The following is a 19,038-nucleotide window of genomic DNA, read 5'->3' on the forward strand; positions in this document are numbered from 1 at the left end:
TACATTATTCTGAGTGTCTGATGAAATTAAGGTCCTATTTCTGAGATATCAGATCAGACGTTGGGCCTTGGGGCAACGATTGGTAACTTAATGCAATTGGTTTTGCAGAAAGCTTTATCGAAGTAGGGCAGTTTACTGTGCTCCCAGGATTTTTTAGATGTAATTGTAGTTTATACATTACCTTTTGTTAGCGTGTCGGTAAGAGAACCTTCTATTATTTGGTTGAATTATTGTACTGAGAATGTGCATAGAAACAGCAAGCTACGGCTTCAAAGCCAAGCCCCGAAAGCTCGCCCTCGAGCCCTGGCCGGTCGGCAAATGATTATGTGTCTAGTTTTAGTCAATACACATGTCTATAAATACGCCACACATGGACTACTGTAGAATTGGGTTTTTTGTTCATGAGAATAAAAGCTTCCGCTTCTTTGAATTATGTTTTCTAATATGGTTTCAGAGCGAAGAGCTTCGCTTCCCTGATTTATTCTTCTTTTTCTTCTCCTTCGATTACCGCAAATGGTGAAAGGCAACAATATGGCTAATCCCCAGCCTAATCGCGGTATTTCAGAGGATTCGATAGCCCATTCTTCCTTCACAATGGAGATAATCCAGGGTTACTGCTCGTTTCTCATCAATTGGACAAGTTCGAACTACAATACTTGGAGTCGATCGTTCTCTATGGCACTGACTGCTAAAAATAAGTTAGGATTTATTGATGGAGACATCATTCAGCCACATATTAATGATCTATTGTATGGAGCATGTAATCTATGCAATAGCATGGTCATCTCGTGGATATTGAGTTCAGTTAGCAAAGAAATTGCGGATAGCTTGATGTATCTGTCTACTGCTCGTGATGTCTGGATAGATTTGAAGGAGCGATTCCTTGAAAGCAACGCTCCGCAAATTTTCCAGATTAAGAAGTTGTCGACTAGCTTGCATCAGGGATCCATGGATGTAAACACCTATTATACGAAACTGCGCATCCTTTGGGATGAATTGACGGATTATCAACTTGTGACAACTTGTACCTGTGGTTCGATGATGGAATTGGCGTCTTATCACAATCAAGAGTGTGTAATGCAATTTTTGATGGGATTAAATGAATCATATGCACAGGTACTTATGTTAGATCCCTTCCTGTGATCTCGAAGGTGTTTGCGTTAGTTGTTCAAGAAGAAAGGTAACGTTCTATTTGTATAAATTCCTCCAAAGCAGTGGTAGACCAACCACTGGCTCTTGCATCACCGGCTTCGGTTATTGCGCTTAAGGAGTTCCAGAATGTGAAAGGAGGAAAGCGTGATACAGTAGTGTGCTCGCATTGTGACTTCCCTGGGCACACAGTTGATAAATGCTACTAGCTTCATGGATACCCACCTGAACATCCAAAATTTAATCAACAACAACAAAAAGAGAGAGCATATGTATGTCAAGCTCCTGCTCCAGAGCCAACAAGTTCTTTGGCCGATTCCCTAACTGCAGGGCAATGTAGGCAGCTCATTGACTTCCTAACCACCAAACTTCAGGCTGGAGCTGGATTCATTCCAGATTCACAGTAGCACCAAGGGCCTATTGTATCTTGTTTCAATGGTATCAATTCTTTGTCTCATTCCTTTACTTCTATATCATGTAAAAATTGGGTGCTAGATATTGGAGCAACTCATCACATTTGTTGCAAAATGTTCTCATTTCACTCTTGTAAGAAAATTGACTCCAAGGTTATCTTGCCAAATAGTTTCACTATCTCGGTCACACATATTGGGACAGTTTGGTTGTCAAAATATCTTCATCTCACTGATGTACTATATGCTCCAATTTTCAGTTCAATTTGCTCTCTATCAGCTCTCTCACTGTAATGCCCGAGATTTATTTGCTGTTAATCTACGATTATTGAATTATGATTTGATGTGATTAGAAGGATCGCTCCGAGACTTGATTTGAGTTTGCATGTAAGATTCAATGTGCGAGGACAGTACCCCTCGCGCATATGCGCGAGGAGGTGTATTGACAAGATGCCGAGTCCAGAGAGCCTCGTGCATATGCGCGGCGATGGTGCGCGCATATGCGCGAGCTGCCGAGAAGAAATGTGTCGAGACCAGTAGGTCTCGCGCATATGCGCCGAGGAGAGTCGCGCATATGCGTAGACGTGCTGAACCAAGAATGAGCCACTTGCCCCTCACCATGCATGATATATATACAAACTTCATCTCTCACCATGCAGAAAGGAAAGAAACGAGAAAGGTTCAGAAGAATTGTGTGAAAAATCCTTACGCCTTTTATTTTAGGAATTTGAAGGTTAAGCAAAATCCGTCCGTCAGAATTTCGATCTGAATATATTTCTGTGATCCTCGTGCTAGCGGCTTCACACGGACGTAAGTTTTATTGTTTCTGTTATGATTTGAAATTATGATATTGTCAGAATCGGATATGATTCATATATGGTGTTTTGACATAGTAAACATCGTATAATTTGAACCTGATTGAAGAACGGATACCATATGAAATTGTTATGATTTTCCGAATGGATTTGATTGAGATTTGATATCAGATTTGTATTGTTATTGATTATGAGTTGAGATTGATATTGGTTGATATTTGTATTGTTGGGTATATTGAGATTGTGCAGTTATGCCGCTGAAACAAAATTTGATTTAGTTCTGATTATATCCAGTATTGATTTGAGCGGTGTATTGTTATTATACTCCTCGATATTGTCATTGCCAGATTGAGTATTGACAGGCTTCGAATTCGAGACTTCGACTTCGTCAGATGGACAGAAAGAAAAGTATAAATCAATGTTAACCGGGAGATCGTCTTGAGTCAGATTGGACTTGAGTTTCCCAAAAACCACATACTTTACTTTATTACATTGATGTTTGCAATTAAATGAGATTGATATGCTTAGTCTATTGATTTATAGCAAAGCGTGTATTGAGTCATGGGCGGAGATGCCTAGTCATTGGCGGATATGCCATGTCTGTGGCGGATATGCCAAGACACTGGATGATTGAATTATATCGATGTTGTTTAGGAGTAGATCGACTCCTATCGCTGAGATTCGATATATATGTCAATGTCTAGGAACCGGGATCCCTAGATTAGAGATGAGTCGAGTCTGAGATGACGAGTCACGAGTTGATTTACAGTGTTATATCATTTCATGTTTTCAGATTTTGATACAATTCTATTGATATGTGTTTCATGCTTTATATTTGTTTATATAATTGCATGTATACGTTGTTCATACTGGGATGTATTTCTCACCGGAGTTATACGGCTGTTGTTGTGTATGTATGTGTGCATGACAACAGGTGGGACAGGATCATGTTCTAAAAGAGGATGAGAGATTCAAGATTAGCGTGGAGATCCGGACTTAGAAGTAGATCTGTTTCATCACCTGACATATAGTGAATAAACAGTAGTTTATTATGAATCACTTTTGTACAAGACTTGTACATTAGATCTGGATATTGATCTTGTAAATGAAATAAGATTTATTTCATTTGTTGCGCACTCGTGTAATTTATAAAAAAAATTTATGTCCCACATTACTTAATTATTACATTGGATCTTAATAAGGATTAAGAAAATGAATTAGATTTGGGTCCCCACACTCACGAATCAAATTCCGTGCTTAGTGTCTTTCCTGAATGATACTTGTGATATTCAGGATATTCATCACACGAAGACGATTGGGATGGGTAGACGAGTTGGCAACCTCTACGTTTTTGATACTTAGTGTCCTCCATTAATACTAATCTGTGGCATTTTCGATTGGGACGTCCCCATTTTGATAGAATTTCTGTTGTAAACAATGAGTTGAAATTTAGCACAACACGTAAAGATTTGTCACATCGTCCTGTTTGTCACTTTTCGAAGCAAAGGCGTTTACCTTTTGTTTCGAACAATGTATTGAGTGAACATTCTTTTGATCTAGTGCATATTGATATATGGGGTCCTTTTGCTTCAATATCAGTCGAAGGATACAAATATTTTTTGACCATTGTCGATGATCATACGCGATTCACTTGGGTGTATTTGTTAAGGAACAAATCTGATGTGTTCAATAATTTTCCATCCTTTTGCGAGCTGATTTTCATCCAGTTTAATGCTCGCATTAAAGCTGTTCGAAGTAATAATGCACCCGAGCTTAACTTTGCTGAGTTTTTTAAGGCAAAGGGCATTGTACACTATCATTCTTGTGTCGAACGCCCCCAACAAAATTCCGTTGTTGAAAGAAAACACCAACACATATTGAATGTTGCTCGTGCTCTGTTGTTCCAATCAAATGTGCCACTAGGTTAGTGGAGTGATTGCATTCTTACTGCTGTTTATGTCATTAATCACACACCATCTTCAATTCTTTCACATAAAACACCATTTGAGCTGTTGTATTGTAAGTATCCTTCGTATGCTCATTTAAAAGTTTTTGGATGTTTGTGCTATAGCTCCACACTCCTATTTTCTCGTCATAAGTTCTCTCCTCGTGCTATCAAGTCCATTTTTTTAGGTTATCCACCGGGGTATAAGGGATATAAGCTTTTAGATCTTGACACGAATGAAACATACATTTCGCGAGATGTCATCTTCCATGAAGATGTCTTTCCTTTCAAGGACTTTAAAGCCCTCCCTCCTCCTGATTTTTTTTTTGACAGAGTACTGCCCTCTCATGTCACTCTCCAAGACTTTATGGACTTAAGAAAGCTTCACGACAATGGTTTGAAAATTTCTCTTCTACCTTGCTAAGCATTGGTTTCACACAATCACCAGCTGATCACTCTCTCTTCACCAGAACTCGAGCAGGCGCTTTTGTGGCATTATTGGTCTATGTTGATGATATAGTAATAGCCACCAACTGTGAGCAAGAAGCCTCAGATTTGAAGGTGTTTTTGGACAATAAGTTTCAGCTAAAAGATCTAGGCTCCCTAAAGTATTTCTTGGGAATAGAGATTGCAAGATCAAAGCAAGGGATATCCATTTGTCAAAGGCATTATGCGCTCAAATTACTTACAGATTTTGGACTTCTTGGGTGTAAACCTTGGTCCACACCTATGGATGTTAATAAAAAACTGTCTCAAGACGAAGGGGAGTTGATCTCTGATCCAGCTTTGTATAGACGATTAATTGGAAGAATTCTATACCTCATAATTACTCGGCCAGACTTAGCTTATGCCGTGCACAAGCTGAGTCAATATGTTTCCAAACCACGAGTTCCCCATCTAGAAGCTGCAATGAATGTACTTAAATACATCAAAGGGAGAGTTGGACAAGGGCTGCTGTACAAATCAGGTTCTGATCTTAATCTGACGTTCTTCTCTGATGCGGATTGGGCAACATGCTCGGACACACGACGGTCAGTCACTGGTTTCTGTGTTTTTCTCGGCGAGTCTTTGATTTCATGGCGGTCTAAGAAGCAACAGACCGTGTCTAAGTCATCTGCAGAAGCGGAATATCGTTCCATGGCTTCATCAACGTGTGAGATACTATGGATCATGTCTTTGATCAAAGATCTTGGTGTTGTTCGTCAGTGTGTGATGGACAAGCAGTGTTGTTTTACGACAGTCAAGCAGCCGTGCCTATCGCCTCCAACCCGGTCTTCCATGAGCGTACTAAACATATTGACATTGATTGTCATATTGTGCGAGAAAATGTTCAAGCCGGATTGGTTAAACTCATGCATGTCACCTTGCAATTACAGTTAGCCGATCTTTTCACAAAACTATTGCTGCCGTCTCGTTTTCACAGCCTTTTGTCCAAGATGGGTGTACATAATATACACGTTCCATCTTGAGGGGGAGTATTGAGAATGTGCATAGAAATAAAAATGATTATGTGTCTAGTTTTAGTCAATACACATGTCTATAAATACGTCACACATGGACTACTGTAGAATTGGGTTTTTTGTTCATGAGAATAAAAGCTTCCGCATCTTTGAATTCTGTTTTCTAATATATTGATTAAGTGAAGTTCAATTATAATCGGGTTGCTAATCCTTTAGAAGTGTTTCTCATTTCATTTTTTTTATATTTGTTTCTATTCACCAGTAATTGTCCCATCTGTTTTAGATTTCTATTCACATCTTCGGATCTGGAGAGCACAAGAATGCTTTTCATGAGGCACCAGATTTTATTCTTAATGTGTAATTTGAGCTTTATTTTCACAGTTCAAGTGGTATTTATTGAAGAAGGCTTCCCAAGTTATTTATTTGCACCTGGCATTGAAGAAACGTGCAATAATTGAAGAATTTCATGAGAAGCAAGAGCAGGTTCTTTTTCTTATCTGCGCTTATGTTTTTTATTGCCGAAAATTCCTACCTTTTATATTTCTGTTTTTTATTATGTGTCAAAGTGCATATTTAGTTTTGTACACTTGGTCCTTGACAATGTATTCATGGTTTATTTTCTTATGTTTTGCAGATGATCTTTGTCTTTTCGTGACAGGTTAGGGAATGGCTTCATAACGTAGGATTAGGTGATCATGCAACCGTTGTGGATGATGAGGATGAGCCAGATGATGGAGCACTGCCAATATCCAGTGAAGATAGTGTTAAAATCAGGTGATGAGAATACATTACACTTTTTTTTTTCCAAGGAGAGATTATCCAATTATAGGTTCTTACATAACATTTACTTTTTCAGATATGTTCCCTCAAGTGCTGCTTTGTCCATTATTCGTCCAACAATAGGCAGGCAGCAGACTATATCAGATAAAGCAAAAAATGCTATGCAAGGTTATCTGAATCATTTTCTGGGAAACTTGGATATTATTAACTCACCAGAGGTGCTCAACTGCATACTCACATTTACACTGAATAGTAATTTTATATTATTTAAATTCCAGGAATTTAATCATTACATCGTTGATATGTTCAGTCACTTGCTTTACTGTATGATTTTAAATAGTGCACAACATATTTCAGTAGTCTGATTAGCAGCTAGCCATCAAGTTGTGCCAAAACTTTATAGTTAGCAATGATTTAAACAAATTGATATTGTTGCTGTAGTTAGGCTCATCTTTCCAGATATGATTTCCATGAATGATTAATTCTTGCCAATTCAATGATTATGCCCTCATCTATTTCATATCTCAACTATTTCATATCCTCTGAGGGAGGGTCTCCTGTTTCTTCATCACCCACCCACACACACTCTCTCTCTCTAACAGTTTTGCAAAATGTTCCATTTGGATGGTGGCTGAGCATGCTATTATGCCGGATTTATGACGTCTTTTCCGTCAAATTAACTTGTTCAAATTTTCTATTTGCATGAAAACAAGAAAAATTTTGGTTTGTCATGTTTAAAATGTTCTTCATACTTTAATAATTCATAGTGAAATATCTGTGCTTGACGTCTTTAATTCTTTCGTGCGTAACAGTGGTTTGGCTGATTATTGTCCTGACTTCAATAATTAGCATTAAATGTAGATAAATTTTTTCTTTGTTTTTGATGGTTTTTCTTTTTTTTTTTTATGGTAAGGATATCGACAAACATTTTATAGAACAACAAAGTCTACATTTACTTCTATATTATTTATCCTTAATTGATAATAAACACTGTTAGAATTGAATTTTAGTGTTTTTCATGAATTCTGACCGTTATCTAAGAGTTTTTGCAGAACATAAATAAATATTTTTAGTAAAATAAGCTGAATCATATCAATCTAAAGAGTATGATGTCATGATGTTGTTAACATGTGCCCATGGCTGTTCATAAAATAAGCTGAATCATATCAATGCCCTACAATTGCATTTCTTTCTATTCCATAATTTTTTACTTACATGTGGTTTCAATCGGTCAACATGTGCCCATAGCTGTTTGTAGATCACCTTCGTTCTTGTACTATTGATCTATATAACCCCATTTTCACGTTTCATATTTACCATATGTAGCATATCCAAACCTTAAGAACTAAAGATCTTTTGTTCCGTTATTCCAGGTATGCAAGTTCTTGGAGGTATCTAGGTTATCATTTTTACAAGAATACGGCCCAAAACTTAAAGAAGGTTATGTGATGGTAAATCATTTGACAATCCCTTCAGAGGATGTGGCATGTTCAATATGTTGTCTGTGTCATTGCTCGGGTTGTTGTGACAACAATTGGAGAAAAGTAAGTGTTCCCTACTGGAAATGTTTTCCATGTTCTCCTAATAAGTGGCATATCACTGATCTGTACTGTCATTAACAGCACATTTGGTAGATTTCATGTCTCAAATTTTAATGTTTTCTATGACTAGAAACAAAATGTTAAAGTTTATTTTCTTTTTGTTAAAGAAAACCTACAGTTCCATCACAATATCTTTTGCCGGCTCATATTTTTAAGCAAGTCAGATCAGATTTGTGGCAGAGTTGCAGATACATTGTAAGGGTTAAATCATGCCAATGCATGTTTGACTGGAAATAATTGAACTTCTCAGACTAAGCTTCACAGCTTGTACTTTCCACTGCCAATGCTTTTTAGGTGTTCCATTATATGATATAGGCGAGAAAATTACAGAATGGTTCTAATCCATTCTTATGCACAGATATCTTAGCATATACCAAATTTTGGAATAATACATTACCACACATTCGAGCTCTATGATTTCAGTTATCAAGACAATTAAGTTATCAAAAACTAAGCCATTATACTCTCTGTAAGTTACTTTTTTATTAACTTTTCAATGTGAAATTCAGAAACATTAATTTTTCAAGATGCTGTTTGATGAACTTCTGCTGAGGTTTCCATTAATTACCAGAAACAAGAATCCACTGTGTAAGTTGCTTTCTGATGGACATTAACTGTAACCTTACTATCAAAATGTTAGCGATCCTTCAAGAATTGTATGCATGGGAGATGACTTGTTTCAGAATACTAATGCCATGAAATATTCATTTACAATGGGGGATTATGTTACGAACTAAATTTTCAGTTGATTCAAAACAAAAAGTATTACACTAATCTGAGTGAAACACTCAGCCAAAGGATTAAATCCTTGACAAGATACCCTAGCTCAAGCTAGTAAACTCAATAAACTGTAAAACATGAATTAATCCCTTTTAAAAAATCTAACGTTACTTTCATGTTTCCCCCTCTCCAAATCACATAAGGCCCAATTCAATTAAGGCCATTACAATACCTCTAAACTATTAAAGCCCAGTGTATTTAGGTTAACATGTTACCATAAGGGAAGAGAAGTATAGTCTTTATTGTATTGCTTTGAGTAGGTTCAGGTACGTACGAAGTTGAATGATTGGATGGTCGGTTCTTAGAAAGGCGAAACACCCTTCTAGGCAAATCTTTTCTGTATCTAATAGATAATCTAAAGTTATCATCTCATAAATGTTTCCCTCATCTTGAAAACCTCCATTCTTTTTGAAAGTACAGAACCTAGGAAGTTTGGTTTGTTTCAGGTTGTGACAGAAACTCGAACCAGACGAAGATTACAAACCAAAGCAAACTATTAATAAATAAAAACCAAACCAAACAAAACCTAGATTTTTGGTTTTGGTTAAATGGGGTTTAGTTCATATGATTGATTTTAAATTTTGAATTTTCTTTTCAAGTGGAATTTTGTGATTATTTTTAAATATAATTTAAATTTCTAAATTACTTATTATAAATAAAGTAATATCAATATATACACAAACATTAAAGCATTTAACGCTGTAATCTATGATACTAACATAACAAAGTTAGCATAAAAAATAAAAAACCTCAGAATAAATTACTTTAACTCAAAAAAAAACTTCATAATCCTCTGATATCATTTTTATAAAAAATATATCCTAAAAATTAATTAAAGAAATAAATAGATTTAAGAAAAGAAATTAAATCAATTACAACAAATTAATTTTCTGAAGTTGAAAATATTATAGTAAATTAAGTTTTTAACAAAATGTATTATACAATTTTAATAATTTTCATCCAAGTTCTTAGCCAAACCAATTTTTTTGGTTTGATTGATTTTAAAACCGATCCAAACCATCACTAACTAAAAACAATCCAAACCAGTGGTTTGATTTGGTTTTGTGGTTTGGTTTTGGTAGGCTTTTGCTCTCTACTGGCTGTAAGTTTTCATCTGGATCTTATATTTTAATAAGTTACATACTCATGATATAGTCCAAGGAAAAAACCTTACTTGATGGTTTTCAAGAGTTTGAGTTCGAGTTTGTTATGCAAAGATAGCAACAAATCCAGTTAATCATCTTTCTCCTTTGCATGTTTCATGCATTTATATGGTGTACACACTTAAAGAATCTGGTTTCCATTGGGTGTGGCAACAAATGTTTTGAGAAACCAATAAAATGTTTAGGAGCGAGAAAAATTGTCATGGACACTTCGAACCATGACCCAACACATGCAAGCCCAGGCCCAAAGGACATGTATACAAGCATGGCACACACGGGAAGCATCGCACAACACCTTACCATAAAGTTCTCTCATCACTGAACTGAAGCTTATCCTTATCTTAGGGTTGTTATTTTTGAATAAGAGGAAAATCCGATCCTCGGTTTAGCATTTTAGGATTTACACTTTTTGGTTTATCTTTCAATTGTTTAAATTATGGTATCTAGGTTTGGTTGTATATAATTGGTACGATCAGATTGAATACAACAATTAAGATTCTTTCCAAAAATATCACGTATTCGTGGAGATCGAGAGGTTCTCTCTGACGAGCCTCTACCCCATGTTACATCACAAACAAGTAAAAAAAAACAAACAAAAATAATAGCTCGACCCGGTAGAAAATCTCGCAAATCTCACAAAAATCAAGGTGGACAAGATGGCAGCGGAACAATGACACAACACCTTGGCTGCAAAATTTAGGAGCTTTCGCAACAGGTAACCAACACAAGGCATGAGTCGATAGGTGACTAGGAAGGGGAGAACAACCGGGAAGAATCATTTGAATCACATCACAAGGTCAAGGACAACTGATGCAAGGGGGATGAGGGAAAAGGCTTTGTGCCCAAATTTTCTAAGCTACATTTTCCAGTATTTGATGGGAAATATTATCCGCTGGGATGGCTCAATCGATGCGAACACTTTTTTCGCCATCAGCACACGCTCGAGAGCGAAAAGCTAGGGTTGGCCTCCTTCCATCTTGAGGGTGAAGGCCAACTGTGGTTCTTGCAGCTGGAACGGGATAAACCGGACTTGATTTGGGAAGAATTTAAAGATCAATGCCATATGAGATTCGAGCTCTCACCCGATAGCATTCTTTAGTTAGTCCCTACCAATTCGTTATGGAAACGTATCTGCTTATGAGTAGGAACTAATCGGTGAAGGGAGTAAGGCACTGATACGTTTACTTCTGGGGCAACTCATTCGTGATTCGCACAGACCATTATAACCTCAAATTTTTACTGGAACAACGTATCACTAAGTCTCCGCAACAACAATGGATAAGTAAATTCTTGGGTTATGGCTTAACGATGGAATACAAGGCGGGTATATCCAACATAGATGTCGATGCCCTTTCTCGTCGTGATGAAGACAGATCGCTTTTGGTATATGCCATATCTATCCCATGGCTTACATGGGAATCCAAAATTAAGGCTGCCATTATCAAGGACACGACACTGCAAACCACTATTCAAAAGATCCAAGCAGGCGAAATCCTTGACCCATGGGACTATGGGGAAGATCTCATGTGGTATTAAAAAAAGCTATTTATCCCTTCAAATTCCAGCCTCGCTTCCACTATAATTGCCTTCTTCCATGACTCGTGCCATGAGGGCTATCAACCCTCCATTGTATTAATCGTAATATTTATTGGCCTGGTATTTGAGGCCAAATTCGTCTTTATGTGACTGCCTGCCTTGTCTGTCAATGCTACAAGATTGACCATTTGAAACCTGCTGGTTTATTGCAGCTTTTACCCGTACCTCATCACGTTTGGCCGACATATCCATGGACTTTATTGAGGGCCTTCCGTCTTCACAAGGAAAAAATGTTATCCTCATCGTCGTCGATCGCTTCTCTAAATACTCCCACGTCATCGCCCTGCACCCATACACGGCTGTTCAGGTTGCTCGTATCTTTTTTACAATACTTTTAAGTTGCATGGCCTTCCAGAGTCCATTGTGAGTGATCGGGATGTTACGTTCACTAGTCCTTTTTGGACAGAAATCTTGAGGCTAAGTGGTACTCGTCTCTGTTTCACGTCCGCTTACCATCCACAATCGGATAACCAATCCGTAGCAGTGAACTGCATTATAGAGATGTATCTAAGTTGTTTTTCGGGCTACTTCTTGAGCAAATGGCTACAATGGCTCTCTTTTGTAGAGTTTTGTGACAACACGGGCTTTCAATTTTCACTACGGGCAACACCTTTTAAAGTGGCTTATGGTCGCCCTCCACCTCGCCTTCTATCTTACTGTGCAGGGACTTCCAAGCTTGATAAAATCGACTATACACTAATATCCCGAGATCAGTTCTTACTTGAGCTGCGTAAATGCTTGTTGTCCTCCCAATCAACCCATCGCGACGTCCAGTTGCAAGTGGGCAAACAGGTCTTTGTGCGCATTCGTCCACACATTTTCACACTTGAAAGATAGCCCAATAATGGGCTGGTTTAGATTGATCCTAACAGGATGAAGTCAATGTGCATAGCCGCAACAACAAGAACCTTTCGCCTCGCTATTATGGCCCTTCTGGCTTTGTGGAATGCATTGGCCAGGTAGCCTACAAGATAGACCTACCTGTTCCCATCAAGATACAACTGGTGTTCCACGTTTAATGCTTGAAGCCCTTCAAGAGCAGTGTAACTTATGAGACAGAACTTCCCGATTTATCAACAACTGACTCAATGCCTTCATTCTTGCTCGAGGAAGATCATGGTTCTCCCGGGGGGAGCTCTGTCATGGACACTTCGAACCATGACCAAGGACGGAACCGGAAAATAGAAGTTGGTGGGGAAAATATTTTTTTAAAAATTTTAGGGGGGAAAAACAAATATTAAGGAGGAAAGTGAAAAAAATATAATTACTTTTAGGTACCTAGTCAATAAAATTTAAAAAATTGAGGGGGCGGTCGAGCCCACCGGCCCCCCATTGGCTTCGTCTCTTACCATGACCCAACACATGCAAGCCCAAGCCGCGTACACAAAACCTTAGCAAAAAGTTCTCTCATTTGTGAACAAAAGCTTTTCCTTATCTCAAGGTTGTTATTTTTGAATAAGAGGAAAATCTGATCCTCGGTTCAGCAGTTTAGGATTTAGATTTTTTGGTTTATCTTTCAATTGTTTGAATTATGGTTATCTTGGTTTGGCTGTATTTAATTGGCATGATCAGATTGAATAAAGGAATTAAGATTCATTCCAAAAAATATCACGTACTTGTGGAGATCGAGAGCTTCTCTCTAAAGAGCCTCTACTCTGCGTTACATTGCAAACTAGCAAAAGCAATAAACAAAAATCCTAGCTCGACACATAGAAAATCCCACAAACACAAACACCCTACACTAGCAGTTTACCCCATAACTCGGCCGTAACCAGATCCGTATCACGTGCTTGTGACAAAAATCCAAAAAATGACCGAAGTTAGTGATATGAGCAATATGTGGAAAGAACAAAGGAAAAGAAAACCCATGAAGCTATATCTCCATTGTAGGAGAATGTAAGATATTGGGCTGCACTTGAAAAAGTAGCTCAAAAAAACTCAATTTAGTTCATTATTAATTGGTTGAAAATCTATACTTTCGTAACTCGACTATCTTTTTTGAGTTGAAACTAGATACCTTGATTAGGTCTGACTATATGTTCAAAAGATTTGTTTGATCCTTCGGTTACATATTTAACATTTCTTACTGATAAATAGCCTAAGTAATGTTTCAAACAAGACTTTGGACATCTATTCATAGTTGTCTCATCATCTTGGTAGCATGACTCAATTTGAAGATAAGCGATGATCTTTGACTTGCTTCCAGGTTTGGCTTGTTCTTAAGCAGGGATTCTTGGCTTTCCTTGAAAATCATTTTGAAGCTAAACTCCTAGACATAATTATCTTTGATACCCCACCAGCTTCAAATGCCAAAGGCCATGATGAAGTGTACTTGGCTAGAGTGTTAAAACAACGAAACCCTTTGCGTCATGCATTTCAGGTTTGCATTTTCTCTCACATTCCAAGTTCCTCATGGATATAATAGCATGTGAAAGATATAAAGCAATCTGTTTCAAAACTTCATTAGAAATTTTGAGTTTACTGCTGTACCATGCTTTTTTTAATCCTATCATTAGCTTCCTAATGTCTAAAATAGTTTTGACTTTGGCATTTTAATTTATATAAGTTAATTACACAGTCACTTTTAGGTTCAATAGAATGTGTAGCCAAAAGGAAAGTGGAAGCATTTGGTTAAATATATTCTGCTGGAATATTATTTGTCATGGAATGTTATATAATTATAGAGAAAATTAAAATATAGGCAGAACTTTTACTATTGAAAAGTTGAAAACTGTTTTAGGATTTGAGTAAATGAAATAATAAATATAATCCTCACAATATGCGGGGGTTCATTATTCTCTCGATGTATTTTGACTTTGAAACTGAAAATATCTAATCTCTTATCCTAGTTTGCCTCGATAAATAAAAATATATCTTAAAATTAGAGCGAATAATTTTACCTCCAATCACTAAGCTGCAATCCAACTTCAATGGTGAAAAGGTTTCTGGTGGGAATAGGAACATAAAGTTGAGGACCACAAGTCATGCTAAAGTGCGAGACTGGGTATCTGCCATCAATGAGGTTGGTTCAAAGTGTTCTGAAAGTTGGCGTTCTCTTCATCGTTTCAATTCATTTGCCCCAACTAGAGGATTGGTTGAGGATGGAAGCCAAGCTCAATGGTTTATAGATGGCAAAGCAGCATTTGAAGCAATTGCATCCTCAATAGAGAATGCAAGTTCAGAGGTTAAGTTTTCCAACATACATACAGTGACATTTAGTTGCTGAATTTGCCACTTAAATCGCCCAATGTAGAGTCTGAAACAGTAAAATTGCTCAAACTACATGCAGATATACATAACTGGGTGGTGGCTTTGCCCCGAATTGTATTTAAGACGTCCATTTCACAACAACAGCTCCTTTCGCCTTGATGTTTTACTAGAGGCTAAAGCTAAGCAAGGGGTTCAGGTGCATTTTTAATCATATCCATATTAAGGTGTTCTTTGGTATGTTTGTGGATTGTGACTCACCTTATCAGTTGTCTGTCTCAACAACTTGTAGAAATTATCTATTATTTTTACTCTCCTTTTGATATAATAGTGTAAGTCATGGTTTTCTTAACATCTACTATCTGGTTTGAGGTGGAGCATTGAAATCTGTGACCTGATTTTTGGGGCTGATTGATTTAGTTTGATTTGTTTCATATGATAAAGGATATGGATATTATTATGTTATTGGTTCCTTGTTTAGTATTTTTCTCATTTAGCTCCTCGTTTTCAGGAGAATAATTGAATTTTATTCTCAATTATTTACATTCATCATTGTGAATGTTCAGATAATTTTATTGGTTTGTTTTCATGTTTTTAATATTCCAGCCAAAGTTATGTACTAAATGGATTCTTTTTCTTATTCTTGCTCATATCTATTAGCAATATTGTGCAGATACATATTCTTCTTTACAAGGAAGTTTCTCTTGCTTTAAAAATCAACAGCCTATACAGCAAGAAAAAGCTTATAAATATTCACGAAAATGTTAAAGTTCTGCGGTATCCTGACCATCTGTCAACTGGCATCTACTTATGGTAAGTTGTTGCTTCAGAAATCTAATAGTGGATATCAATAAAAGAATTTTCCTTGTTCCATTATTTTATACAATTAATTATTTTATGGGAAAATGCAGGTCTCATCACGAAAAACTTGTAATCATTGACCAAAAGATAAGCTTCATTGGAGGGTTAGATTTATGCTTTGGCCGTTATGACACAAGTGAACATAAAGTAGGTGATTGCCCTCCCTCATTATGGCCAGGAAAGGACTACTACAATCCAAGGTAGAACAAAATTCTCTTGATTGATGCCAAAATATTCTTTGTGAACAATTGCATTTGAACTTTTATGCATAAAAAATAATTTTATTACAAATTACAACCATATGTAAGTTTTTGCTTTGAAAACTTTACTGTCTACAATAGTAAATTTGTAGAGACACATCATTGATTGATTATCATGGCAGCATCTCCTACAAGCACTGGGAAAAACTGTAAATGACTGAAAATTATGCTGATAATGTGTATCATCAGATAGCACCTTGATTAAATCCCGAACAGGTACCATAGGTTTTGCCGATTTGATATATATCTTTCATTCATGGAATGTACAGAGAATCAGAACCAAATTCTTGGGAGGATGCCATGAAAGATGAAATGGATAGACAAAAATATCCTCGTATGCCATGGCATGATGTTCATTGTGCTCTATGGGGACCCCCTTGCAGGGATATTGCTAGACACTTTGTTGAGCGTTGGAACCATGCAAAGGTATGTGTTTGGTTTTTCTTTATAGATTTTTTTTTTCAAAAAAACTCAGTGTCCAAACATATTTCTACCTTCGATCCAGAGAAGCAAAGCACCGAATGAACATAAAATACCACTGCTTATGCCTCAGCATCACATGGTTTTACCACATTACATGGGAAGAACCAGCAAGGTAGACATTAAAAGGAGGACCTCTGAAGTGAATTTTGAGAAACTCAGTGAGAAGTGTTCTTTTTCACCAAAATCACCACCAGAAAATATCCCACTTCTGTTACCTCATGTAGCAAGTGTGCCAGATGCTTCAATTATAGAAAATGGCTTCAGTTTAAATGGATGTTATCAAACTGAGCCAAATATTCCTTTCAAAGGTAGTTCATTTTTTAAAGAGAATCCAAATGTCCAACTTCTTTCTAAGACATGAGAAATAATTTCTTTGATATTTATGGTAATTCAAATTTTGATAGTGGAAAGTTAACAGAGACAGCCTTAGAATCTTCTTTGCAAGTTAAAGATGATTGGTCAGAGCCAAAAGAGAAAACATTTCAGGTTATATCGGCCAATGAAGTAGCACAAGTTGGCCCTCGTAGTTCATGCCGCTGCCAGGTTAGCTAAAGATAGTAGAAGTCTTTTAAGAGCGTTTTGAGTTCTCCTTCTCTTGAACTAATGTGGAAAGATGCTTTTATGATCTCTATGTAGACTCACATTTGTTATCGTTTTTCGCATGTGTTCATCTTTTCTTTTGTTCGCAATATTTTATATAAAGTATAATATATACTAACTTTCCAGTCTAGGTCTAATATTGTTTCTATAATAAAATTTTAAGGTGGTTATATTTTGATAAGGAGACTGAAGAGAGAAAAAATCACCATACAGAAATTAAGTGATCTGATAATAACCATACATTCACAAATAAATATGTAAGTGTTAAAATTCTTATTGTATTCTCTTAATTTGGATACAATATCATCTCTTTATATAAAAAAATAAAATGCATATAAAGTAGTAAGATACAGTGAAGAGATAAGCAAACAATATACATGGTTAATGTCGTCCGGCTATTAAGATGTTAGCCCACACCTTATCTTATCGTTTCCTAGTTTAAACGCAATAATCACCCAGTTATATTCCATATAGAATCCCTTGGAGATGAATATGCTTCAAAATATCACTAAAACTAAATCTTCTACCACTCACGGTATGTATGTATTATGCAAATAGTCAAAGTTAATTCGTCTAGAAATCATGTACCATATCATGATAGCAAATTGGTTCTCAGATACACCAATGTAGAAAGTTTTCCTCGAGATCTATTTTCTCCGAGTTGAACACTTGAGTTAATGTTAGTGTTCAACTTTAAGGTGCGTGTTGGGAAAAAGATATGATATGTCTGAATTGGAATTGATATTATCATCATCATGATAAATATCTAGTGCTATTTCAAATAATTTTTTTCCCAAATATATATGTATAACCACTTATTTTTTTTTTTGTTTTTAATTTGAATAATTTAATTTAAGTGTTTAATATTTAACTGATTAATATTTTTTTGAAATTTTAATTAAAACATTTTTAATATTGTGAGTAGAAATTAATTAAGTGTAAAAATAAAAAATAAAAAAAAACAGATTAAATTAATAATGCGTTAAAATGGTACAAATTACGAACAAAAAACAACAAAAATTACGAAACAATAAACAAACTACGACAACTAACAAACCATAAAGAATATTAAACCAGAAATATTAATATTGAAAAAAAAGAATATTCTTGAAATATTATATTGTAGTGTAAAATGTAGTGCAACGTGGTTGGAGATGATTTTAGTGTAACACCAATGTAGTGCAGAATGTTGTGCAGTGGATTGGAGATGGCCTAAATCCTCTCAAAACCACTCTTTCGCATAAAAGTCATAAAATTATTTAAAGTACCGTTAAATTGTCAACTGTGCGGCAAACTAGCAAGGTCCTCGGGTTTCTGTGCATCATCAGTTCAGCCAGTTTAATCATCAATTTCTCCCGTCTCAACAAAAGTATCCTCACCTGTATCATTCACACATAGTGAGTCTAATGACTCAGGAAGCCTTAACTATAATAAATAGTAATACGTATACATCCACATGCAACAGTAAAAATTACCTTAATAGAATAACTTTAACATGAACATTTGCATAACCTTAAACATTTCCTATCATCTTTATACATATACATTTCCTTTTAGACGGAATCAGTTCATTAATTGTGACTATCCTTTCATCTTTCGGTCGATTGATCAATTTTAGCTGTAACCATGGTACCAGGCGACGGGGCAACAGTAGCCACTTTTCCATTCTGTGCCCTAGCCTATAGTTGACGGGGGCACCATCAACCACTTTAAAGTCACTGGGTTGTGGCCTATGGAAATCCGGTATTGGGTTCCCTCTAGGCTTTGTCCCGTAAACGGGTTTCACTGGGGCTTTGTCTCTCACGAATTTCTATTTCTTTACCATAAAAATCAAATCACCTCATTCAAAACATTTTCATCATTTCCATCACTTTATAAAAATATATGCATAAATATCATTTTCTTCTAAACCAAGTATGCAACACGTC

At 36.3% G+C, this 19,038-nt stretch overlaps 1 protein-coding gene across 1 annotated transcript in view; it reads left to right on the forward strand.

Annotated features, from left to right (window-relative positions):
* Positions 1-19,038, forward strand: part of LOC140830233 (phospholipase D zeta 1-like) — a 30,697-nt gene that overhangs the window by 869 nt on the left and 10,790 nt on the right. Inside the window, 12 exon segments of the mRNA XM_073193518.1 lie at positions 6,161-6,262; positions 6,438-6,553; positions 6,636-6,777; positions 7,933-8,103; positions 13,906-14,079; positions 14,641-14,883; positions 14,989-15,105; positions 15,580-15,719; positions 15,818-15,967; positions 16,297-16,453; positions 16,533-16,862; positions 16,865-17,053. Of these exon segments, the coding sequence (XP_073049619.1) occupies positions 6,161-6,262; positions 6,438-6,553; positions 6,636-6,777; positions 7,933-8,103; positions 13,906-14,079; positions 14,641-14,883; positions 14,989-15,105; positions 15,580-15,719; positions 15,818-15,967; positions 16,297-16,453; positions 16,533-16,862; positions 16,865-17,053 (2,031 nt within the window).

The sequence above is a fragment of the Primulina eburnea genome, chromosome 1, assembly GCF_022965805.1.
Source record: "Primulina eburnea isolate SZY01 chromosome 1, ASM2296580v1, whole genome shotgun sequence".
In the NCBI taxonomy this organism is placed as follows: Eukaryota; Viridiplantae; Streptophyta; class Magnoliopsida; order Lamiales; family Gesneriaceae; genus Primulina; species Primulina eburnea.